The sequence below is a fragment of the Eutrema salsugineum genome, unplaced genomic scaffold, assembly GCF_000478725.1.
Source record: "Eutrema salsugineum unplaced genomic scaffold, Eutsalg1_0 scaffold_8, whole genome shotgun sequence".
NCBI lineage: Eukaryota > Viridiplantae > Streptophyta > Magnoliopsida > Brassicales > Brassicaceae > Eutrema > Eutrema salsugineum.
In genome coordinates this window covers 8609375-8634828 of record NW_006256414.1, presented here as the reverse complement: position 1 = coordinate 8634828, position 25454 = coordinate 8609375, and the positions used below count along the sequence as shown (strand labels likewise).

At 39.5% G+C, this 25454-nt stretch overlaps 1 protein-coding gene and 1 non-coding gene across 2 annotated transcripts; one reads left to right on the top strand and one right to left on the bottom strand.

The window, feature by feature from the left end:
• Window positions 1–2876: 2876 nt before the first annotated feature.
• LOC18010136 (AP-3 complex subunit mu) lies at window positions 2877–5633 on the bottom strand. The gene is made up of 8 exons (XM_006392346.2): window positions 5511–5633; window positions 5311–5410; window positions 5054–5164; window positions 4883–4972; window positions 3953–4200; window positions 3663–3872; window positions 3360–3567; window positions 2877–3283 (listed from the first exon to the last, which is right to left on the bottom strand). The coding sequence occupies exons 1-8, from the start codon at window positions 5543–5545 to the stop codon at window positions 3038–3040; spliced, it is 1248 nt and encodes a 415-aa protein (XP_006392408.1). The 5' UTR covers window positions 5546–5633; the 3' UTR covers window positions 2877–3037.
• A 5316-nt stretch (window positions 5634–10949) lies between these two features.
• On the top strand, window positions 10950–11055 carry LOC112082316. Its single transcript, XR_002896975.1, has one exon. It is a non-coding gene; the product is annotated as a small nucleolar RNA R71 (small nucleolar RNA).
• The last annotated feature ends 14399 nt before the right edge of the window (window positions 11056–25454 follow it).

The following is a 25454-nucleotide window of genomic DNA, read 5'->3' as shown; positions in this document are numbered from 1 at the left end:
AAGGACCAGGCTTGATCTTAGGAGCAGGGTCTGACTTGCTTGGATTCTCAATCTGGCTTGTCTTACCATTTCCTTTGTTCTTACCAAGTTTCTTAAACTTTTTACCCCCTTGTACCATAAGGACGTTAGGGGTGCCCTTCTTGATGTTTGGTTCAGCAGATCTGAGCATTCCATGCAGCTCAGTCAAAGTCTTTGTCAAATTATGCATGTTGTAGTTCATAACAAACTGATCATAACTTGATGGCAGTGACTGAAGAATGAGGTCAGTGGCCAACTCTTGGCTGATAGGACAGTCCAATTTTGCCAAGTTATCAATATAACCTATCATCTTAATGACATGTGGGCTAACTGGACTGTCTTTAGGCAGCTTGCAGTCAATGAGAGCTTTAACCGTCTGGTATCTCTCAGTTCGTGCTTGCTCCTGAAACATTCCTTTCAGGATGGTGATCATGTCAATTGGCGATTCCACGTTCTCATATTGCTTCTGCAAATCTGAGTTCATGGTAGCCAACATGAGACAACACACATCGACCATATCACTGGCATGCTTTTCATATGTATTCCTCTCTGCATGTGGAGCATTGGACTTAGGTTTTTCAGGAGGAAGACTCTTCTCCAAGACGTATTCCTTTTTCTCCTGTTTGAGAACAATTCTCAGATTTTGATACCATTCGAGGAAGTTCGATCCATTCAGCTTGTCCTTCTCAAGGACAGATCGCAGCGAAAATGAGCTGTGAGGGTTCGACATAGCTGGATCAAAATAATAGGAAATGTTAATATGATGTTCAGGTATTTCAGAAATCTCAACAATTAAGAAAACTCACATTATATTCAAAACAAAATTTTCCTCAAAAATGAATATAATGATCCAAGATCCATATATCACTAGAATTCAAGTGAGCTTTGGCTCATCGCCCGAATGTCTAGTTATTTAGGTAAGCAACACCTTTGCTAATTATATCCTATATAACTCTTGGTTGTTAGACGACATCTTATGTCTTATCCAACCTATGCCTCTAAGTCCAAAACCAATTTGATAACTTAGTCAAGTAAACCAATCTTATTTCATATGGTAACCATTACCATCTATCTCACTTATGTAGTTGTAGATGCCTTGCTTGGCAAGCCCATCAAGCAACGAAACAAGCTTTGATAGTTGAAAGATTGGATAGACATCAAAAATACTTGAGATTATTGAGGAATTAATTTTAATCCAATTTAGTAGTTATATTTAAATTTTATCTAATATAAAATATCTATACATATCATATATGTATTTCTATTGGATTGTAAATAATTTAGATTAATTTTAATCTAATTAAAACTATAAATTATTATATAAATAATCTTAATAGATTCCAAAACCCTAATCGTATTAGAACTTGAACTAAAAGATTTAAAATTAGAACTCGTATCAAAGTAAGAATTCTTATACTCGGTCGAACGCACGAGGAACAGCACCCATACTAATTCACTCACACGATACAAGATGCATATATATTATTTATTTAAAAATCAAGCAGTCATGTATTACCATAATACGTGCTACGTTCAAATCCAATATATGCACAAACTTTATATCTATGGCGTTCACATGTTACTAAATGACAAATACGTATGTCTCCGATTACTATAGTAACGATTTTGTACATATATCGATTATGACAAGCACTATCACGCGAACATATAAATTCTGTGAATTACTAATCAAATTATAACTATCAGAATTATTATATGTCAGAGATTCGACAAATTAAAATCATAAAACTCATGGTTTAATCAAATCAATATTCACACAAACATGTTTCATTAAATTTCATAAAATCAAACATGTTTAAACCAATCAAATTAACATGTATATCTCATATATATGCCAGATTCAAAATCAGTATTAAGCAAGTTCGCTCTGATACCACTGTTGGAATTCATACCAGTTTATAACGATTTATAAAACTAATTATGAATTCAATTTCCAAGATCTTAAGTAAATACTAAATTGAATCTAGGTCATCAGATTTAGTATATACCTGCAGCGGAAAGATGAACAGAAAATAAGGTTGTATAGCACTCCAAACGTCGTGCCTCTACCGGTATCCACACGCACACAAACTAGATCAGGACGAGATGCTAGTGCCGTATAGATCTTGACAAAACAGTTTTGCCTCTTAATTATATTTAGGGTTTTATCGCAGGAAGGGATGTTTAACTAAGGCCACGTTTTCTCATTATATAATGATTACACGTTTGACCTAATACACTTAATTAATGGGCCAAACCCAATAACTTAACTTCTCAATAACGTGTATCTCTATATATGTCTATATCACATATATACGACATACATATATTAAATTTTTCTTTATTTGTTCTTTGTATAAATGTTAAGTTATATCTTATATAACTTATATATACATTATTACATTTCGAAACCCAACATATAGTCGATCTAGTTGCTTAGGTGTGTGACCCTGTAGGATCGTATAACATTAGTAACAGATTCACAATCCGTAGATTACAAGCGGCTTCTAGCAAAACATTATAATCACCTAATATTATACGATTGTCAAACCTTGACGTTACGACTAGAAAAGTACGGATGATTTTAGTACATTCCCAACAAGATCTACAATGCTGGGAGTGGGATGGTGAAATTCGATCTTTTTGATCCATAGAACAAATCCTCATCCACTTATTCCATTCTTCGATTTCAACCCGTGAAACCACTTCATTTCTGTTGTAGAATGTGGGATGGTTACATTTTGTTTAGCTGGTTTTGCACAATCCGGTTAACTTTATATAAGAATTGTATAGTCTTCACTTTTTGATATCTTCTTGAAAAACTTTCTTCTCAAACTCTTATTCTCCCTCTTTCGTAATTTCGTAATATTAAGAATCAAAATTGTATTTCGTAAAATAGTTACAATAGCCATACCAAATATAGATTTTGTCTGGTTTAACCAAAAACAAAAAACAATTCAATTAACAGGAGCACAAAAGTCTGAAGAGTTTAACCCGAAAGGCAAACCGTACCAGAAAACTACAATCTAACGTCGAACTCTCCAGCGCGTGTCTGAGCACGAAACCCTTTGTACAAACGAGGAGGGAGAGTTTTAAGATCAAGTTTCTCGATTCTTAGACCAGAGAGAGCAATGCCCATTATCTTGAACCCGAGTTTGAATGTCGGAAACACATGAAGCCGTTCTAAACCCGTTTCCAGCGCTAGTGTCCCCGATAAACATGGAGTCTTGTCTTTTGGGATTCGCCCGATTGTCCATGTACATGTCTGCAAAACATAGTTCTCAAATCAAGAAGGAAAGTTTCCAAAGTCAAGAAGCTGTACTCAGAGCAAAAGGCAGTACCATGTTAGATAGGATGGTTATAGTTCCATGATTTGATGAGAGATCTGCAGATGAAACACAATGAGGAAGCTGGAAACTCAATGTTATCGACTCGATTGTCTTTCCCGGGTCGCTTCTGATCCCCACTAACACACTAACTCGACATATACCAGAGTCTGATGTTATTTGAGGCTTTACATATAAAGGTGTGTTCTTCAGCTTCTTCACCCTAAATTGCCCATCAGAGAAACCAAGACATTGTCACATTAGAAACTAAGAAGTTAAGGTGTGTAAGAATAAATCTTTGTATGTGAAACAACGAACCTGTAACTCATGAGCTTGAATTGTCCATCTGGAGGGACAAAGGAGAGAACTTGATGAGATTCCCATGGTCTGAAGCGTACACACGGGTGAAACCTCATGTCTTCTAGGACCGACGGATTTGCAAACGACAATGTCAGATCTGGAAAACCAGTGAGCTGTGAACTCATTTGGACTTCGCCATAAATCTCGCATTTTACCAATTCTGCATCCCTGAATCAGTGCTTTACAAAATTAAATTTTGAATGATAAGAGTCTTGAAGGTTAAATGAATATTTTCTTCAGGTACAAACCTGTTTACAATTGCATCCATTTCTTCAACGAGGTCGACATAGACTTCGTTGCTAGAGTACTTTGGATCTGTTGGTCGCCATGGAACACAAGATCCAGTCCCACTCGGGAGCGTATCACTAACGTTGGAAGCATTTCCCGTTACAACACTCAACATTTTGCTGACTAGATTAGGTGGAGCTATCATTTCCCTCAGGATGCTCGGTTCTGTTGTGAGAGGGAAACCATTATCGATCATCTCATCCAAAAGCTACAAGTCACCAGTTTGATCATCTTAGTTAAAGAAAAAGGGTGAGGCCATAGCAAAAAGTAAACTTTAACATACAAAAGGAAGCTATTAAAATCTCAGTTAATGCAAACCAATGAAGCAACTAAACAGGATAATAAAGATAATCCAACACAGTAAGGAGATTATCTTAACCACAACAAATTCGAAGCACTTTGCCTTTAATGACTCATAATGTGAAAATGTAAACATTGTCTACTTTGCCAAAAGCAATACAAACCTTTAGAATTAACATATATTCACCAGATCAAATAGAAGGAATCCACGACTAAAGAGTTGATTATACCCTCTAAAAAATGCGCACAAATGGTAAATTAGCAAATGGGCCACAACAGAAACATGGCACTCAGAGTAGCTAGACTGATGAAATGCAAAAACCACAATGGTTGACATAGTTCCAGTATTCTCTAGTTTAAATGGAATCCACACTCGACCAAACGCAGTAAATTCATCCCAAAATGTCTTCTTCTTATTTCATTGGTCAAAGTATGCGCACAAAAGGTAAATCGAAGTAACAACTGAGCCACAAGACAAACAACACATCACATAGGAGCTAGACTGGTAAAGTGCAGAAACCATAATAGCCACTATAGTTTCAGTTAACAAAAAAGAAGAAAAAAAAATGCAATTTTTTAAGAAAAGATACCTCATAGACAATGATGAAATTATCCTTAACGAGATCTTCGTTTAGTCCACCAAGGTAATCAGACAGAACATCAGCAACTCTCCAAAGGAACTAAAACTTCACATGGTTACAAACACGCCACTAAATTACATTCCACACGTTGTAATCTACAAAGCAGAGAAAAAGATTCACCTCGATTGCCATCAACGGTGGCATTTCAACTTGACTGCAAGCTAAGAACGTGATGCCATCGCGAACGATTTGAAAAAGGTAATGTGTTGGTGAAGCAATCACAGGAAGTGACTATCCAAAAACAAAGCATACAAAGACACATACTAAAATGAAGTTGAATTAAGAGCAAAAAGATTGCAACTCCGACCAAACTAAGACCATGATGAGGAAAGATTGAAACTTTGACAAATCAAAACAGAAGTTATGAAAATATATACCTTAAAGGAATCGCCTTGAGAAATAGATTGATCCCAGAACCAAGCACATATGGATCGATCTACACGGTGACCCGTAAGCTGCTTCTCCAGCATTACCTCTCTGTGAGCACAAAAAACGAATAACAACAGCAGATGAGTTTGAGTCGAATTTCAGACTGATTGATGTCGATCTGAAAAGAAAAAGGTTGAAGATCAGTTACCCAGAATCGGAGAGGAGAAATATACACTGAAGCATCTCTGCCCTCGATGCGCAAATCTGCGATTCTTCTCTGGTTCCTCCTCGATTTTGGCCTATACTGTATTCGGTTCGTGATGGGATTTGCCGATTTGGGTTGGAACAAGAAACTCTTGGCCACTCAGAGGCTTTGAATACTAATAAATTATTAGAATGATATTTAAGATTTGTATACATATTAAAAATAATAAATACATATTTTTTAATTCTTTTTTAAAATATTAAGATTTATACAATTTCAAATTTTTATAGTTTTAAAGAGTTTTTTTTCCTTTCACTCTTTTCTCATCTCAATTTTTCAGGCAGAGAGAATTTTTCTCTCGTTTTTTATGTAAATTTCGCTTAACATCAGACTTTTTCTTTTGTTTTATCGAACAATGATCTCCAACTTTATCGGATAATAAATTCTGCCGTGTGCGGATCTCAATCTTCTATATGTTTTTATTTTCAAATTCTAAAAAGTTTATTCAGATTTGATTTTCATCGGTTATGTCTGAGTTTTCAATCATTAAGGAAATCAGTCTTTTTTTATCGATGTAAATCTCGGCTTGAAAGAGAAGCTTTCCTTCTCTAGAGAGATCACGAGTTGATGGGGATTTGTTCGGTGTGTTTAGGCAACGACCAATGTTTTCTAATGTTAATTCCGATCTTAATCGAGGTACCAGTTATCCTCTTTGGGAATCCATGTGGAAGATCTTGTAAAGGTACATACATGAAGCATCATGGGGAAGGTCAGAGTGTTGCCAGCAGTGAAAATCCGGTGCACAGCAAAACTGGAGCAGCGATGCATGGCAGGATCCTCATGTTAACACTTGTTTAAAGGATGTGTATTGTTTTACGAGTGTCTATGCACGTGTTTTTTTGTTGTAACTGCTTAATTGGGCCTCCTTGGATCTATATTGTACATTCGCTTTACTTTTGTTGGGCTTCGTTTTAATACGATTGTTCAATTTTTTTAAAAAAAATTACAATTTACTATCCAAATTAGTATTTATATTATATCTAACTTTTTAAAATGTTAAGATTTACATTCCATATAAAATCTTCAACTTAATTTCATTGAGCTTTTTAATTCCTCAACTTTTTATGTGCCCAGAAAAAAACTTCAAGTACTTTTTCTATTCATTTTAAATCTTTGATGTCGTATCAACTGCGTGAGGGAACAAGTTTTACGCTTAACAAAACAAATGAAAGCCGCAAGTGCACAGCTAATCAGTTGTAGTATTTAGGGATCGAATAGAGATTTGTGTGCCTGGTATTCTTTTACGGTTTTTAACTTTATGTCTAGACTAGATTGGTTTTTAAAGGTTGGTTGTTTGTCACGAATTAAACTAAAACAAAAGAAAGCAAATAAATCTATCCTAGAAAGCAAGTAGAAAAATCGAATGGAAAGCAAGTAAAGCGAGTAAAATATCAAACTAAAGTAATTTAAAATGCAGATCTAAATAAGCAAGTAAAAATTGATTGGTTGGTAAACTATGACTAAAAACGCTGAGCTTTTGGGAACTCTAAGGGATCATAATCGGTTTTAACACTAGGGTAGATAGATTGGGATTGACGGATATCGATATATAGGGTTCTAGAGCTAGATACGGCGGTATGACTACGTCACTGTCGTTATCATAACCAACTGTTTCTCGCAACCCTGACCAGTAGGTTTCCACTCTGGCCCTGGAAGGGAGAGAACGCAAGAGCTGCACAAGACTCGTCAATACTCACGATCTCGTCGCAGGTAGGTTTCCACTCCTACGGAAAAATCGCATGTTTCATTCTAGGGCTGATACTTAATGAAAACTTTCGCAACACTAACTATCTAGATCAGATACTAGGTGATCAATCAAGCATACATGCAATAAGAACAACAATAAACAGAGAACAAGTCAAAATCCCAGATCTATAAACCTAGATGTCTTAATCGATTATGAGAGCCCCTTTCGGGAACCCTAAACCCAACTCGAGATCTACCCAGACATGGCTGAGGTCGACATCATCATTGGTTTTAATAAAAGTAATGAAAAACAGTAAAGAAAAGAGATGAAGAAAGCTTCTCTATTAAAGAACTCGGACTTGAATAATCTTCTACGAAAATCGCATAAAAACGGCTAAAGGAAAAGGGTTTTTGTAAAGTATGAAGGGTTCTCTCTAAAAACGACCTAAATGACAAGTATTTATAGTCTTCAATACTCCATGGTCTCTAGGGTTCCGGAACTGAGGCTGAGAATGACTTTGGGCTTCAGAAATATGGGCTTTAGTTCGGAGCTTGATGGCCGCGGTCGGGAGTGACGTGACCGCGGGGATTTAGTGGTTGGCCGCGGTCGGGAAGCTTCTGACCGCGGGAAATAGGCTGTTGGCCGCGGTCGCGTGACTTGCTGGCCGTCTTCGAGTGGCTCCGGGGCAAATGGAATATCTTGAGATCCAACCGTTGGAATGTCTCCAAACCAAGTGAATTTGAAAGCTGGTTGATTCTTCTATAAGTTGTCCAATTTTGAGGGTGATCAGACGGTGAGAAGGTCTTCGTCTCTCCATGAGAGTTCTGACGGTCTGCATTTATCCAAAAGAGTCTTTTTGTTCCAATTTGTGCCTCTTTATCCCAAATTACCTGAAAAGTCTTTTAAAATCCGGAAACATAAAAATATTTTGAAAACCTTTGAAAATGGAGTAAAAACACCTGTAAAAGATATTAAAGTGATCTATAAAAATGGTCAAAATCCGGTGTTATCAACTCCCCCAGACTTAGTCTTTTGTTTGTCCTCAAACAAAACAAAGGCTAAATCTCGGTGAGAGGTTTGAAAACGCAAGAACTAAACAAAATCTCAGAGACCAAACTTCTAGACCAATATCAATTAGTATGCATCAATCGGGAATAGCCTAGAAAATTCTCACTAGCAATACAGGCATAACTAGTCCGTTAATCCGTCATGCGGAAATCTATGCACTAAGATCTAACTTCCAGTCAACTAGCTCTTAACATTCATTAAAAATCTCGGTGGTTCTCATCAAAGAAAGTCTAGGTAAGGCAATCTAGGCTAGGTGTCAAAAAGGATTATTCTAGGGGTAAGGCTTAAAGTGTTTACGGGTTACCTGAAGATCTGGAGGATGCAGGATATTATGCAAAACCGCAAGAGAGAGTGAAGCTGTTGGTATCCACAGTTTTCAGTCACTTTCTTCTTGCCATAGATTCCTGGTCTTCTTCCTCAGGTTCTCTCCTAACTCCCCCAGACTTAGATTTTTGTAAATCTTTCAAAACCATAGCTCCTTAAACGAATAGTGGTTGCTTATTGTTCCACAAATTTCGACAATCTAAAACTTATTAGGCTTTTTGTTTCCCTCTCTCTTTTTATTGGTTTTTTTTTTTTTAGATGAAAGGGAACACCTTTAGATATAGAGTCTTAGAGAGCACGAAATTACCAGTTAATATCTGTCTTGTAAAGCTTTATGAGGTTTCTGATACTCTTCCTTCCCAATTCTATTCAGTCTCCTTTGCGAGTGACTGAAAACTGCGTCGCTCCTCTTCTCTCCGACGTTTTTGCACATATCTGCTGATATAAACTAGAGAGAGAATGCATGAGGATTGAAAACAAGGGTTCTGGGTTTAGGGTATGGTACCAGATAAAGATAAAGTGGTCATCTAGGACGACAAATAGTGGTAAAAGTGAAGGTAAAAGACGTCCAAGATGTGTATATCGATGCCTGCCTAAAATAAATGATGAGAAAATTAGATGTCAATATTAAGGTCAAATAAAATGAGCTAGTATATCCTGTAAGAAAGAATCTCCATGAATAGAAGTCTTCTGGTGGGAGTTCGTAGTGCAAGTAACCTAGCTAACGCCTAGTATAGTGCTAACCACAAATGAGCTATCATGCATAGTGTAGAAGTGTGCAGGTCTAATTCATCATAGTTTTGCGTCAAACATTCCTGAAAAATACTTAATGTCGAATAGGTTACATATTAAAATTTAAAAAATACTTGAAATTTAAAAGCAAAAGCAAGAAAATGATTAGTACGGATAGATATCCTCCCCCAGACTTAAATCACATTGAGGAAAACAGCATGCCGGTTTGCGTGATCGATTACTGCTCCTACGGTAGCTAGGAATGGTCTCCCGAAAATAAGTGGCCTCTCCTTGTCTTTATCCATCTCCAGGACTTAGAAATCTGCTGGAACAATCTTGTCTCCCACTAGAACTTGTAGATCATGAATCGCCCCTTCAGTATCATTTTGAGATGAATCTCCAAAAATAACCTTAACCGTCGATGTCCTTAAGGTTTTTATGCCCAATTTCTCGGAAAATTTCTTAGACATAATGTTGACATTGGCTCTGGAATCGCACAAGCAGTCTGTAAACTTGATTCCTGAAATGAAACATTGAAAAACAAAACGTCTCGGATCGTCGGCTTTTGTAAGCCTTTGAAACGATGATCGTTCAGGTACCTTAAATGGTGGTTGCTTGGCATCGACATCTTTGTACAGTGGTACAAAGATTGGGGTTTCTTCTTTCTTTCCATCGGTTCAGGCCTCTTCTTCTGGCAATGTGGTTATGGCGTTGCAAAACCTCTTAGGATTATCTTCAACTCTTCCTGGAAGAACTCCACTTTGCCTCTTCATAGAGTCGGCTGTTTGGGCGACTTGCACGTCTAGCTTTTTGACGTGCGAAGATAAAGCTTCAAACTTCCCGTTCAGATCATTGTACATGCAGTCAACTTTCACGTTCACGTCTTTAGATGCTTTTTCGTTCGTCATAACGAGCTGTTGGATGGACTGTTCAAGTCTACCAATTTGTGAAGCTAGCTGGTTTGTCGTGACTCCCTGCTGTTGTACAAATTGATTGTTAAAACCCGTACCTTGGTAGTTATATGGCTGTCGCGGTTGATATGGTCTTGTTCCTCCGAATTTTCCACCTTGAAACTTGTTTTGGAAGGATTTTTGCTGAGGTGGGTAGTACTGATCTTGAGGATTCTCCACATTTGGATTGCGGTAAGAGAGATTGTTGTACTTTGCATTCCGGAAGTTGTTGTTGAAGCCATTGTTGAAGCGATTTTGATATGGTACTAGTGCTCATCTTCTTCTTGAAAGGCTTGATTAATGTGATCAATATCACTAGGTCCTTCATCTTCTGCGCCATTGTTGGTCTCACAAGCATGGATTGGGCGATTGTTGCTCTTCATAAGCTGGCTCATCATGTTCTTCAACTCGGTTATCTCCTTGTTGTCTGTACCGGTTTGCTTCGTCGATCGATCGTATTCAGGACAATCATTGCTATTGGCTTGAGCCAAATTTTCGATGAGGGCTCTTCCTTGGGCTATCGTCTTTTGTCCAAAATCTCCATTGCTAGCTGTATCAAGTGAAAGTTTGTATTTTGGTTGCAAACCTCGGTAAAATGTGCTCAGCAGGCTTGATCCATGAAATCCATGGTGAGGGCAATCACGTTCATACTCCTTAAAACGTTCCCAGGCTTCATAGAAAGATTCAGTTGGCCCTTGTTGAAAGTTTGAGATCTTTGTTCTCAACTGATTCGACCTTGACTTAGTATAGAAGTGGTTCAAGAAAGCAGTTTTACATTCTTCCCAATTAGTGATCGATCCTGCAGGCAAAGATTTCAACCAACAATGAGCTTTATCTGCTAATGAAAAAGGGAACAACTTACACTTTAAATAGTCTGGTGGAACTTGGTTTGTTCTCATCATGCTGCAGATTTCTTCAAAGAGCTCGATATGGTCCATTGGGTGTTCAGAAGGAACTCCATGGAATTGGTTTTGCTTCACCAATGAGATGATTTGAGGCTTGACTTCAAACTCATTCCGGTTCGGAAATGGAACTTGAATTGCAGATCGGTTCTAAAAATTTTGAGTAGGTGCATCAAAATCGGATATGCGATGGTTTCTGGCTTGTCTTCGGTGTTGATTTGCTGGCTGTATAGGGCGGTTAACGCGCCCATTCGGCTGCATTCCTTGTTGGTCACCATCGGCTGCATTGATGGGTGCATCAAGGTCTTCACGTTCTTCTCTCTCGTGGTTCTGGTGGTTTCTTGGAGGAACCTCATCCTCCTCTCCATCTTGTCGAGCATGATCACCTCTTCTGTGATCATTCTCTTCATTTTCTCCATGTTCGGACCCGTCTTGGTCCATATTTAAAGCTCAGTTAATAGGATCTCCAGGCTGGTCGTCGTTGGCCATTCCTTGTGTTTGTCTAAGTCTTCGAAGTTCTCTTTCGTGTCTGTCTATCTTGTCTAGAATTGGAATGTTTTCTACAGGTCTGCGCCTGGTATTCATGCAATTCAGAGAAAAACCAAAGAAGGCAAAGATAATTCAGCAAAACTTTAAGAAAGAACTAGAGATCAGGTGTCTAGAACAGAAGTTAAAACAAGAAAAATAGCAAAAGGCAGCGAAACAAATCCCCGGCAACGGCGCCAAAAACTTGATGTCGTGTCAACTGCGTGAGGGAACAAGTTTTACCCTTAACAAAACAAATGAAAGCCGCAAGTGCACAGCTAATCAGTTGTAGTATTTAGGGATCGAATCCACAGAGATTTGTGTGCCTGGTATTCTTCTACGGTTTTTAACTTTATGTCTAGACTAGATTGGTTTTTAAAGGTTGGTTGTTTGTCACAAATTAAACTAAAACAAAAGAAATCAAATAAATCTATCCTAGAAAGCAAGTAGAAAAATCGAATGGAAAGCAAGTAAAGCGAGTAAAATATCGAACTAAAGTAATTTAAAATGCAGATCTAAATAAGCAAGTAAAAATCGATTGGTTGGTAAACTATGACTAAAAACGCTGAGCTTTTGGGAACTCTAGGGGATCATAATCGGTTTTAACACTAGGGTAGATAGATTGGGATTGACGGATATCGATATATAGGGTTCTAGAGCTAGAGTACGGCGGTATGACTACGTCACTGTCGTGATCATAACCAACTGTTTCTCGCAACTCTGACCAGTAGGTTTCCACTCTGGCCCTGGAAGGGAGAGAACGCAAGAGCTGCACAAGACTCGTCAATACTCACGATCTCGCTGCAGGTAGATTTCCACTCCTACGGAAAAATTGCCTGTTTCATTCTAGGGCTGATACTTAATGAAAACTTTCGCAACACTAACTATCTAGATCAGATACTAGGTGATCAATCAAGCATACATGCATTAAGAACAAGAATAAACAGAGAACAAGTCGAAATCCCAGATCTATAGACCTAGATGTCTTAATCGATTATGAGAGCCCCTTTCGGGAACCCTAAACTCAACTCGGGAACTACTCAGACATGGCTGAGGTCGACATCATCATTGGTTTTAATAAAAGTAATGAAAAACAGTAAAGAAAAGAGATGAAGAAAGCTTCTCTATTGAAGAACTCGGACTTGAATAATCTTCTAAAAAATTGCATAAAAACGGCTAAAGGAAAAGGGTTTTTGTAAAGTATGAAGGGTTTTCTCTAAAAACGACCTAAATGACAAGTATTTATAGTCTTCAATACTCCATGGTCTCTAGGGTTCCGGAACTGAGGCTGAGAATGACTTTGGGCTTCAGAAATATGGGCTTTAGTTCGGAGCTTGATGGCCGCGATCGGGAGTGACGTGACCGCGGGGATTTAGTGGTTGGCCGCGGTCGGGAGGCTTCTGACCGCGGGAAATAGGCTGTTGGCCACGGTCGCGTGACTTGCTGGCCGTATTCGAGTGGCTCAGGGGCTAATGGAATATCTTGAGATCCAACCGTTGGAATGTCTCCAAACCAAGTGCATTTGAAAGCTGGTTGATTCTTCTATAAGTTGACCAATTTTTAGGGTGATCAGACGGTGAGAAGGTCTTCGTCTCTCCATGAGAGTTATGACGGTCTGCATTTATCCAAAAGATTCTTTTTGTTCCAATTTGTGCCTCTTTATCCCAAATTACCTGAAAAGTCTTTTAAAATTCGGAAACATAGAAATCCTTTGAAAACCTTTGAAAATGGAGTAAAAACACCTGTAAAAGATATTAAAGTGATCCATAAAAATGGTCAAAATCCGGTGTTATCAATCCTCAATTATTATCCGTGTGATTATTTTACTTCAATTTGATTTGAGAATTTTGCTTCAATTTTGTCGGGATTTAGTTTATATCGAGTTTTATGTTAACTATTGTTTAACCACGACGTGTTACTGTTGTTAGTTTGTTAACGGGATTCAAACGACGTTCCAATTTTCGTTTAGTGTTGTTTTATATATGGTGTAAACTAACTATACAGATAACAATTAAGGATTTAAAATGGGTAGAAAAAATTAAGTTGAAGATTTTCTTACAACAAAGATATGAAAAGCTTGAATCCATCGATGGGTGATGGATGACTTTTTCAGTTTCTAAACCAATTACTGAAGTCCACTCATTGTAGAACTTTAGGTATCAATCCAATTGGGATGATTCAGTCACTAGAAATGCATCAAACTAATTGAGTCAACCTAAACAAGATTATTTGAATGATTCTAACAGTCTAATTAAATGAAAACAAAACAAACAAGAAAACATGTAATTTAGAGAATCTAAAGACTAGCAAATAATTAAACACTAAAGAAATGCAAGAAAAGTTGATCCTTGGGTGAGATCATTGACTTTAGGTGAATCCATATATGATCTATGATGTTAAAACAATCAGACACTTGCAAAACCTTTGGTCTAGATCACTGAATAAGACTAATCCACTCTTATGGTATTAATCCATTTGTTAATTACCTAATCAAGGAAAATTTCTTATTTCTGAAAGGGTTAATTAACAAACATTAATTTCAAGATCCAATAACTAATTAACCTCTTTAAAAAATCACTTTCATGAACTAAGAAAGTGAATCTTAAACAGAAGAATATATCAAGATCAGAAAATCTCTATTTTCTTGGGTCTTGAACACTTAAGCAAGATTAACCCATTCTCATGACTTTAATCATTTTGCTAATCAATGTTATCAAGATCTAATTCTCATTAGTGAAACAATGATCAATTAGCATTAACAACAGCTCCCAGTAACCATTTATTTTTTTAGACATCTATTTCCATAGGCTAAGCAAGAAAAATTCTTCATTTGGTTCTTTGGGACATTTCATCAAACACCTTTTGGATGGGAAATGTCCTAGGGTGGATTCCATATTTTAATCCACAACAACAAGGAGTGTCAAAGCTTCTAATTGTTGGCTTGAGGTTTTGGAGCTTGAAGAATGCTCTTTTGGCCGTCCATCTCCAACACCTCAAGAGAACTTGTCTTTCCATTGCTCTTCTTGTGTATTTAGTACCGTTCAAAGCTCAAGAGAATCAAAGAAGACAAGTCAGTAACAATAAAAAAGAGAAAATTCATCATCTCACAGAGATGCATGCTCTTAGTGATATACATTAACATAGTGAAAATAAAAGCTTATCCTCATAGGAACGACTCCAAATTGATAGTATGACTTTTTCATGTTTCAAAACCAGTTACATGTCACTGTAGAACTTTAGGTATCAATCCAATTGGGATTGTTCAATCACTAGAAATGCATAGAACTAATTGAGTTAAGCTAAACAAGATGATTTGAATGATTCTAAAAATCTAATCAAATGAAAAAAAAAAAAAACAAGAAAACATGTAATCAAGAGAATCTAAAGACTAGCAAATAAACAAAGACTAAAGAAATGCAAGAAAAGTGGATCCTTGGGTGAGATCATTGACTTTGGGTGAATCCATATATGATCTATGATGTTAAAACAATCAGACACTTGCTAAACATTTGGTCTAGATCACTGAATATGACTAATCTACTCTCATGGTATTAATTCATTTGTTAATTACCTAATCAAGAACAAACTCTCATTTGTGAAAAGATTAATTAACCAACATTAATTTCAAGATCCAATAATTAGTTAACCTCTTATACAATCACTCTCATGAGCTAAGAAGTTTAATCCTAAACAGAAAAAGATAGCAAGATCAGACAATCTCTACTTTCTTGGGTCTAGTACACTTAAGCAAGATTAACCCATTCTCATGACCTTAGTCACTTTGCTAATCAATATTATCAAGTTCTAATTCTTATTAGAAAAACAATGATCAAAAAGCATTAACAACAGATTCCAATAACCATTTAACTCCTTAGAGATCTATTCCCATAGGCTAAGCAAGAAAAACTCTTCATTTGGTTCTTTGGAGCATTTCATCAAACATCTTCTAGGTGGGAAATGCCCTAAGAACTTTGAATAACTATCTTTAGTCTAATCAAGCATTAAACACACTAAATAAAAGAAAGGAAGAAGACACTAAGTCCTAAACACCATAGATCAACCCAGAAATTCTCTAATCTATCACACCCATGGATCTTAAAAAGAGATTACTCACTAAACATGATCAAACACAGAAAAATTTATGAAGATAAGGTGTGAGAGTTCATGTTTAATGATACTAAAAAAGAAAGATTCAAGATAAAAAGATACTAGATGCATTCAAATCACAGGAAACTATGTAAAATGATATTATCTCTTCAAAGAGGAAGGGTTTTCAAAGAGAAAACAGGATAAGAGATGAAATTAGGAGAAAGCGGCTGATACATGCCTCAACCGCACGTATTGGTACCATTTCATGCCTGTATTTTTGTGCTGTGCCTACACGTACCTGTACTTTATAAATTGTGTAAATTGATATCCGAATCGTATTTTTTTGGCTAAAACCTACATTGACTTTTGATCCGTTAGTCAACTCTGTTTAATATTTAACGGTTGCTGACTCATCTGCTACGTTGAACATTCATATATAACGAAACGACGTCGTTTTGTTGGGAGAAAAAACTTTAACGAAACGACGTCGTTTTGTTAAATTCATGGGAAAAAAAAATATAGCCACTAGGAGTTGAATCCCACACCTCAAGCATTTAACCATAACCGATACCACTAGACCAATTCGAGTAATAAAATTTTATGCCGATGTTATATTATATATAGAAATGAAAACCTTTTATTAGAAAATGATGAATACGACGTCTTTATAAAAATTTGTAGCCTCGGGATTTCGAACCCAGTCACTCAATCACTAAACCAAAACCGAAACCACTAGACCAATTGGTTTAATTGTTGTTCTATGGAAGGTTATAGTATATATAACAAAAAAATCTTATATTGAAAAAAAAAGAAAACGACGTCGCTTAAGTTATAAATTATTTTTTTTAGAAATCTCATCTTTTTCGTTGAGCTTTGTCGAGCTCTGTGTTTAAAATTTGGGGAAAAACTCGAAATTAGGCATCATCATCGAGTCACAAGGCTTCGTCCGCGAATCCAAGTATGCCCAATGCTTCTATAGTGAAGTTTGATTGATTTTGGGTTTAAAATTTTCGACAAAGCTCGACGAAGAAGATGAGATTTCTTAAAAGTCATTTATAACTTTAGCGTCGTTTTCATTTTTTCTAATAAAAGGTTTTTGTTTGTATATATATACTATAACCTATCGATTGAATTCGATTTAATCGAATTGGTCTATTGGTTTCGGCATTGGTTTAGTGATTGAGTAGCTGGGTTCGAATACCCGAGGCTACAAGTTTTAAAAAGCCCTTTATAATTAAGTGACGTCGTATTAAATCTTTTCTAATAAAAGGTTTTCGTTTCTATATATAATATAACATCCCGGTTAAGTGCTTATAATCAAAATGGTCTAGTGGTTTTTGGTGTTGTTAAATACTTGAAGTGTTGGGTTAAACACTCAGTGAGTACAAATTCCTTTTTTTTTCCAGAATTTTACAAAACGACGTCGTTTTGTGATATACGAATGTTCGTTCCAACGTGGCAGATGAGTCAGCAACCGTTAACTGTTTTGGTTGACTAACAGATCAAAAGTCAATGTAGGTTTTGGCCAAAAAAATTACGGTTTGGGTATCAATTTACACAATTTATGAAGTACAGGAACGTGAAAGCACATCACAAAAGTACATACATGAAATGGTACCAGTATATGCGGTTGAGGCACGTATCGGCCGCTTTCCCGATGAAATTAGTGTAAAGAAGCTTATATACTAACTGTTTCTGGTTTGGGTCAACCCGGAACAAATCGGGTTTTGAGCCAACAAACCGTCAAAAGCGATTGCTGCCCTTTTCATGTCGTGCAGTATCAGGTCGGGATCTTGATTGGAGTGAAAAGCCATATTCATGTTAACCAGATTTTGGTCGATATGCTTGGTCAAGATATGTTCTGCGAGAATCCATGTATCTCCCGAACCACTGACAAATACCTCGAGTTTGCCTCCAGTGGAACAGTGATTCAATTTTCTACAACTTTTTAGAATATCTCTGAAGTTGCATCGGTGTTTAAACCATCTGTTTTGCTCGATATTTGAGACGACGCCGCATTCATATCAACCAGACTTAGCTTGATATGTTGATCGATATGAACAATTTCTCCGAGTTTTTTTGAACATTTACACCATTTTCTTTGGTTGTCATGCACTGGTTTCCATCCCTATTGTTTCCATGTCTCCTTTAGCCTCAAAAAGTACCTAATAACACTCCAAATATCCAAGACACACTTGGACCTAATGCAAGTTCCTATTTAAGCTAAAACAAAGCTAAAACACTAAGAAACATATCTATAATGCATGCGTGAGACACCAAACAATGACTAAAATGCATTCTAAAAAAGTTAATTATGAATCTATCAATGGGTGGTGCTGTGGTGGTAATTGGTAAAGATTGTCGTGAATGTTATTAAGTTCTTTTTTTCTCCATATTAGGTAAATTGATGCTTGTATAATGAGTTTGAAAATACTGGTTGCTCGTCAAAGAGAAAGTGGACAAGTCTTAAGTATCCACAGAATGACAGTGGAGAAATTTGATGGTGGATTTGAGCAACCTTAGAAGCAAAAGATCTCCAAATATCTGATGAGAAAGCAAAGAAAATGTGATAGTGACTTTGACTTTCTACTTCAATGGAACAGAGAACACAAACAACCTAAACGCTTTTTCTCTAATGTAAGAGCTTATCCTTTGTTGGAATTCTTACAAATATTCCCAACTAAGTAAAAAAAAACAAGACACTAGGGAGAATGTATCCTTAGTTTCTCTCACATAGCTAAGTAGTTTTGGAAGAGAAGGTTAAAGTGAAAGTTCTTGTCGAGATAGTGGTCACTGTGTGAGCCAAAACTCGCACAACCAGAAATTTGTTTAAGGAAAACTAAGGGATCGAAAACTTCTAGGGTTTATCGTCAAGAACAGTAAGATCGAAAGAAAGTTTTTCTTGCTGTAAAAGTGTTTAGCTCTTATTGCTTAGGGTTGCAAAAGTTACAGAATGAATTGTATACATCGTCTATTTATACTAATTCTCTGAACCGCCTAGCCGAGAATTTCGGGAGAGATTTTCGGAATATTTCTTTATCGCCTCGTGCGGCTCACCGCCTTTGTATTTCACCTAGGGTTTCTATGGGCTTCGTCTTTCAAGGCCTAGGTTCGGCCCATCAAAACTTCTCCATGGCTCGGCCCACTTGCCATTCGAATCGCGACGTGATTCGGTCCACCTCACCGAGGCTCGGCCCAAGCATGTTGAAATGCGGCTCGGCCCATTCCTCACGATACAGCTCGGTCCACCTGCTTTCTTGCACAGCTCGGCCCACTGGACATCCTTCCCGCGGCTTGGCTTACTTGTTCCTCTTCACGGCTTGGCCCATCTTTGCACAGCGTGGCCCATCTTTCCTTATTCACGGCTCGGCCCATTCTGCCTTTCTCCACGGCTCTCCCACTTGTCTATCTCCACGGCTCTCCCACTTGTCTTTCTCCACGGCTCTCCCACTTGTCTTGGTGAGCGCGGCTCGGCTGATTTGTCTTTCTTCCATACTTAGTCATTTTGAGATGGTTTTATCCGCTTGGGGTGAAACCGACCCCAACAGTTAGCCCCCCAGCTCGTCAGTTTCGGAGACGAGAGTGACGAGGTCGATTACTCCTGACCGTAGGATAAACCATCGAGTCAAGCCGTTGCGACATAAGCCCAGGTGAGGTGTTTTGGAAATAAAGATGCCGAGGCGTTTCAAGAGGGTGCCGAGGATGCCGAGGCGTTTCTTGTTCAATAACGTTAAGTCGCAGTTTAAGTCAACGATGAGGTGATTCTGCTTGATAATGCCGAGCCAAATTAAGAACGAGGCGATTCTGTTTTGTATTGCCGAGCTGTGTTTCGAGTTTAACGACGAGGCGTTTTGAGAAAGTTATGCCGAACGACGAGGCGTTTTGAGAAAGTTATGCCGAGCCGAATAAACGACGAGGTGTTTTGAGAGAGTTATGCCGAACGACGAGGCGTTTTGAGAAAGTGATGCCGAGCCAAATAAACGACGAGGCGTTTTGAGAGAGTTATGTCGAGCCGAATAAACGACGAGGCGTTTTGAGAGAGTTATGACGAGTCGTATAAACGACGAGGCGTTTTGAGAAAACTGTGCCGTTCTTAATGACAAGACGCCCATAGTGCTATGGTGCGCAGAAAGACTAATACGAAAGCTTTTCCAGAAAATACAATGCCGAGGCGTGTTAGATATTGTCGGGGGAAAGTGTTACGCCGACGCACGTGATCTAGATACGTCTTGTTACTGGATTAAGTCAGGAGATGCCAAACCGACAAGGTCAAAAGATGCATAGACGACAAGGCAAGACAGTGCCTAGAAGATGAGCTGAGACGATGGCTAGGAGACAAGGCAAGAGGATGCCTAGGCGGCGAGGCAAGATGACGCCTAGCCAACGAGCCGAGATTATGGCTAGGCGATAATGCAAGAGGATGCCTAGCTTCCGAGCCGAGTTAACGGCTCGGCGACAAGGCAAGAGTAATGCCTAGGCGACGAGGTAAGATGATGCCTAGGCGACGAGCCGATGATGGCTAGGCGATGATACAAGATGACGCTTAGCCGACGAGGCAAGATGATGCGTAGGCGACGAACCGAGATAATGCATGGACGACGAGCAGAGATAATGCCTACGCAACGAGCCGACTTAATGTCTAAGAGACAAGACGAGGTGATGCCTAGGCAACGAGCCAATGATGGCTAGGCGACGAGATGATCTCGACAAGATGATGCCTAGGCGACAAGCCGAGATAATGCCTAGGCGACGAGCCAAGATAATGCCTAGGCGACAAGGCGAGGTGATGCCTAGACGATGAGTACAGTAAAATGATGCCTAGGTAACGATCGAAGATAATGCATAGGCGACGAGGCGTCTTCGTTTAGATGACGCCGAGCCGTGTTTAGCGATAACGACGAGGCGATTTTCATTGGCAATGCCGAGCCGTGTTTAATGATAACGGCGAGGCGTTTTCATTAGATGATGCCGAGCTTTGTATAACGACAAGGCATTTTCATTATATGATGCCGAGCCATGTATAACGACGAGGCGTTTTGTTTTTATTAACCAAAGATGATTTCGGGCCGTTCATTGAGATTTATCCATTCTATCACTGAGAGAGGTCCTCATTGAGGTGAGCTGTTTTAGATTGTTTTGAGAAAGAATCTCCGACTAACGCCGAAGTATTTTTCAAGTAAGTTATGTGTTTTATAGGCCTTGTTCTCTTTTTAGAGACTGATCGTTCGTGAGGAAGAGTCGGGCGTTGCAGCCAAAGTGTTTAGCTTGAGCCTGTTTTTTTCTTGCCGAGGCGTTAGCCCAGGGTTTCTCATTGATGAGGCAAAAGTTCAAGAGGATATAGTGTTCTCTTTGGAATATGACTATAGACCGGCGTTCCCGAGAGGGTGAGTGAGTTTTGCCGGGTTTTAAGAGTTCACTTCGGTTTTAGAGAAAGCGATGTAGTCTCAACTTATAATCTCGTGTGCGATAGTGGACTGTGGCGAACGATACGTTTTTGGTCTGAAATTTGTATAGCGCGCTTAATTTTTATCCATAGAGGATGTAACTTGCACCCTCGTCCTAGGAAAGGTGGTAAAAGTCCGTTTAGAGAACTTTGTATTTGTTGTCTCGTTGTGGCTAGCAACGAGACGAGGCGTACGGTGTTTGGATACCAAAGTAGAACTTTGCCGAAGCAATGCAAGATCAATGAAAATAAAGTGCTTTGTAAAACAAGTAAAATGTTTAGCCGACGTAAAACAAGTGAATAAAAGACTAGCCGAAGTGAAAGCAAGTGAATGAAAACTAGCCGAAGTGAAAGCAAGTGAACGAAAAAATGAAGCGAAATAAATCTAGAGATACCTGACTTGACGAGCTAAAAATTTAAGATATGGTGTAAGTATGGTGTATACGTACCTACTCCCCCCCCCTCCTTTTAAGAAGGGGGACAGCTGAATCCGTCCAAGGACGGGCTGCCTACGTACCCTTTGCAGGGATCAAGCTGTTCCGTAGTTCATGCTGGTCGTGGTGCATCCTTAGTGATAGTATTTCTTCAGATCTGGAGTTCAAATCGAGCTCCGGATTGCTGCTTTCGTCGCTTCGTACTGCTCGTCTAAATTCTTCATTTCTTCCTCGTTCACGATAAAGTCTGATGATCGATGCAGAGCGTCCTGAATTGTTTGCGGCGTGTTCAGCGCCATCTCCCTTCGAAACTCTGATTTGTACCATAGGGATCGTTTTAGGGCTTCAAGGGCGGCCTTGTCACTTATTTCTTCTACTTTGGACACAACAGTTTTGAACCTTGTCATGTAATCCCAAAGCGGTTTGTTAGGTCCTTGAGATAACGTCCATAGATCGGCGTCGGAGGTGCCTCAGTCCATGAACATCGAGTACTGCTTCAAGAACAAGGCGTAGAGCTGCTGGAAGCTGTTGATCGAATTACGTTCTTGCCTTGAGAACCATTCTAGTGCGGCCCCTTTGAGATGCTCTACAAACAGCAGACAATAACCGGCGTCTTTTTCTTGCTTAGTCAGGTTGGCAGAGTTCCTCATGAAGGCTCGTCCCATTGCTATGCGGAACGCCGTGATATGAGCTTTCGGGTCAGTGGTTCCTTCATAGAAAGGGATCCTGACTTTTCCGGGCTCGGGGATCCTAGCCTCTGTGATCCTCGTCGTGAACGGGGTTCTTTTGGTTTCCTCGAGCATTCGATCAATCTCCGGCGCGGCACTTGTCGCATTATGCACTTGAGATTTCATGGCGCATATCTCTGCCACTGTCCGAGCCATTGAGGCTCACAACTCTTTGATTTCGAGGGTTTGCGCGTGAGTCATTCCCTTTGATTGGGAGAGTCGCTCCCGCTCTTCTCTCCTCGGCTCGTCTTCGCGTTCCGTCTGCTCAATCCATTGGAGGTTTTCTTCTTCTTCAGTCGGGTTGTCGATGCGAGCCGGATCGGTGATTTCGTCAGTCCGGACGCCGTTTAGTGCCGAGGCGAGCTCTTCTTGGCTTATTCGCCGAGCCGAGCCGTTTTGTTGCGAGTTCGTGGTTCCATCGTTCTGTTGGGCGTCCACGTCGATCGCGTCATTCTCCTCTTCGCCGGCTCGTCGCCTTGAGTTCCGATGGAGTAGAGGCGGCTCGGTCATGTTAACTCGGGTTGCCGCGGTAGTCTGTTTGCCGAGGGGACGAAACATTGGTGGAGCCAAGGGGTTTCTCGCGCCGCTCCCCGAGGCTTCTGCAGGCGTTGAGAAATCGAAGCGTCTCCGGATTCCATCCATCGGGTCGGAGATTCCGGCTCTCCAAGTTGGGTGTCGTCGCTCGGCCGTCATCACGTCGATCCTCTCTGTAATCGCCTCGTTTCTTTTGTCCTGCTCGTCGATCTTCTTCATCAACGCAGCCATTATGTTTCGCATCTCCTCTTGGGTTTCGGTCGTCGTCGTCGTTGTGCCTGATGCTGGAGCGTCATTTTCCGCGCCGTTATCGTTGTTGTTGTTGTTGTTATCGTCGAGGGTGTTGCTCGCCATGTTCTTCGGATCTTAATGTCTTGTCGATTTAGAGTAAGAAAGTTTCGATGTCCCCACAGACGGTGCCAAATTGTGTGAGCCAAAACTCGCACAACCAGAAATTTGTTTAAGGAAAACTAAGGGATCGGAAACTTCAAGGGTTTATCGTCAAGAACAGTAAGATCGAAAGAAAGTTTTTCTTGCTGTAAAAGTGTTTAGTTCTTATTGCTTAGGGTTGCAAAAGTTACAAAATGAATTGCATACATCGTCTATTTATACTAATTCTCTGAACCGCCTAGCCGAGAATTTCGGGAGAGATTTTCGGAATATTTCCTTATCGCCTCGTGCGGCTCACCGCCTTTGTATTTCACCTAGGGTTTCTATGGGCTTCGTCTTTCAAGGCCTAGGTTCGGCCCATCAAAACTTCTCCATGGCTCGGCCCACTTGCCATTCGAATCGCGACGTGATAGGCGCGGCTCGGCCCAAGCATGTTGAAATGCGGCTCGGCCCATTCCTCACGATACAGCTCGGTCCACCTGCTTTCTTGCACAGCTCGGCCCACTGGACATCCTTCCCGCGGCTCGGCTTACTTGTTCCTCTTCACGGCTCGACCCATCTTTGCACAGCGTGGCCCATCTTTCCTTATTCACGGCTCGGCCCATTCTGCCTTTCTCCACGGCTCTCCCACTTGTCTATCTCCACGGCTCTCCCACTTGTCTTTCTCCACGGCTCTTCCACTTGTCTTGGTGAGCGGCTCGGCTGATTTGTCTTTCTTCCATACTTAGTCATTTTGAAATGGTTTTATCCGCTTGGGGTGAAACCGACCCCAACAGTCACTGCCTCATGTCACATTGAGAGGATTTAAGGCAGTGAGAGGGATTAACAAATTCTAGTTTTGCTCCAATCTAGCCGAATGCATATGCCAATGACCGTTCTTTTTAGCTTTAATAAATATGCGCTTTTTATGCACACATAGATATCTCGGTTATCTTTTCCCTAAATAGATTAGTAGAGACGTAAAATTTATCCAAATGTGACACTAAAAAGAAGCAGATATTTTGCCATAGGTTATAACTCTAGCTCAAACATACTTTAAAACATATCCAATTTCACAATGTATAAAAATCCACGACAACTGGTTCTAACTGTAACATATTCTTTTTTTTTGTTTTAATGTTAATTTTACTAACAAAAAAAGTAAGAAGTTAATGACAACTAAATCCTATTACATCCGAAGATGTTTCTGAAGGAGGGTCACAGAACTGGAACAAGAAGAGAGAGCTATAAAGGGTGCATGAAACAACAACAAAAAACATTAAAGGAGAGATTAAGAGCCGATTGAATTCGACGATGGATATGAGATAAGGAAATTACGCATGATGCAATCAGTGCTATCTTTAAGAGATGAAGTTATGGTAGAACTTGACGTCAAAATTCGCTCGTTGTGTTCTTTCAGTGAGCAACAGTCTGAAGAAGGAGCTTTGCAATAGCCTAGAAGGAAGCCATTGGAGAAGTTGAAATTTCCCCAATCCAGTGAGAAATTGCATGCAGCTCCACCAGAGGGTTAGGCCAGATTCTTAAAGCAAGATAGGTCCTTAACAGTCGAGAAAAGCCACAGTCAGAGAAAACGTGAGTATGAGAGTCAGCAATAGAGGTGCAGAGAACGCAGGAGTCAGGAACCTGCATTCCCCAACTAATGAGCCTGTCATGGGTTGGGAGTCTGGCTAAGAAGATCTGCCAAAGAAGAAAGGAAAATATGGGGACCGCTAGTTTCAACCAAACCATTTTTTCATCCAACAATGGGAGAAGAAACCCTTAGTTGATCTCATGTCCTCTTAGAAGAGAAGGGCTTAGTGTAATTTCCAGAAAGAGATCTTTAGAAATAGACATCAGAACCGCTGGATGGAGAAGGTATCAGAAGGGAAGCTAAGCAGGTCAACACCTGTTGAGAAGCATCTGATCTAGCCCCTCTTAAGCACTAACCCCCATTTTGAACAGCTCGACAAACTCTATCCTCTTTATGCAGCCCAAGCTGAGATGGACCAGATTCTCTCAAATGCACAATGAGAGGGTCTAAGTACGTCCAAAAGTCAAACCAGAAGTAAGCTGGTGAGCCATTTAAAGGTGCTAGATTATTC

Bases quoted from the DNA above. Each gene is read 5' to 3' on its own strand.
- LOC18010136 (XM_006392346.2), bottom strand. From the start codon at position 5,545: ATGCTTCAGTGTATATTTCTCCTCTCCGATTCTGG. The intron at 5,411-5,510 runs GTAACTGATCTT...TTGTGCTCACAG, and splicing joins TTTCTCCTCTCCGATTCTGG to AGAGGTAATGCTGGAGAAGC. The intron at 4,201-4,882 runs GTATCTTTTCTT...GGTGACTTGTAG, and splicing joins ATTTCATCATTGTCTATGAG to CTTTTGGATGAGATGATCGA.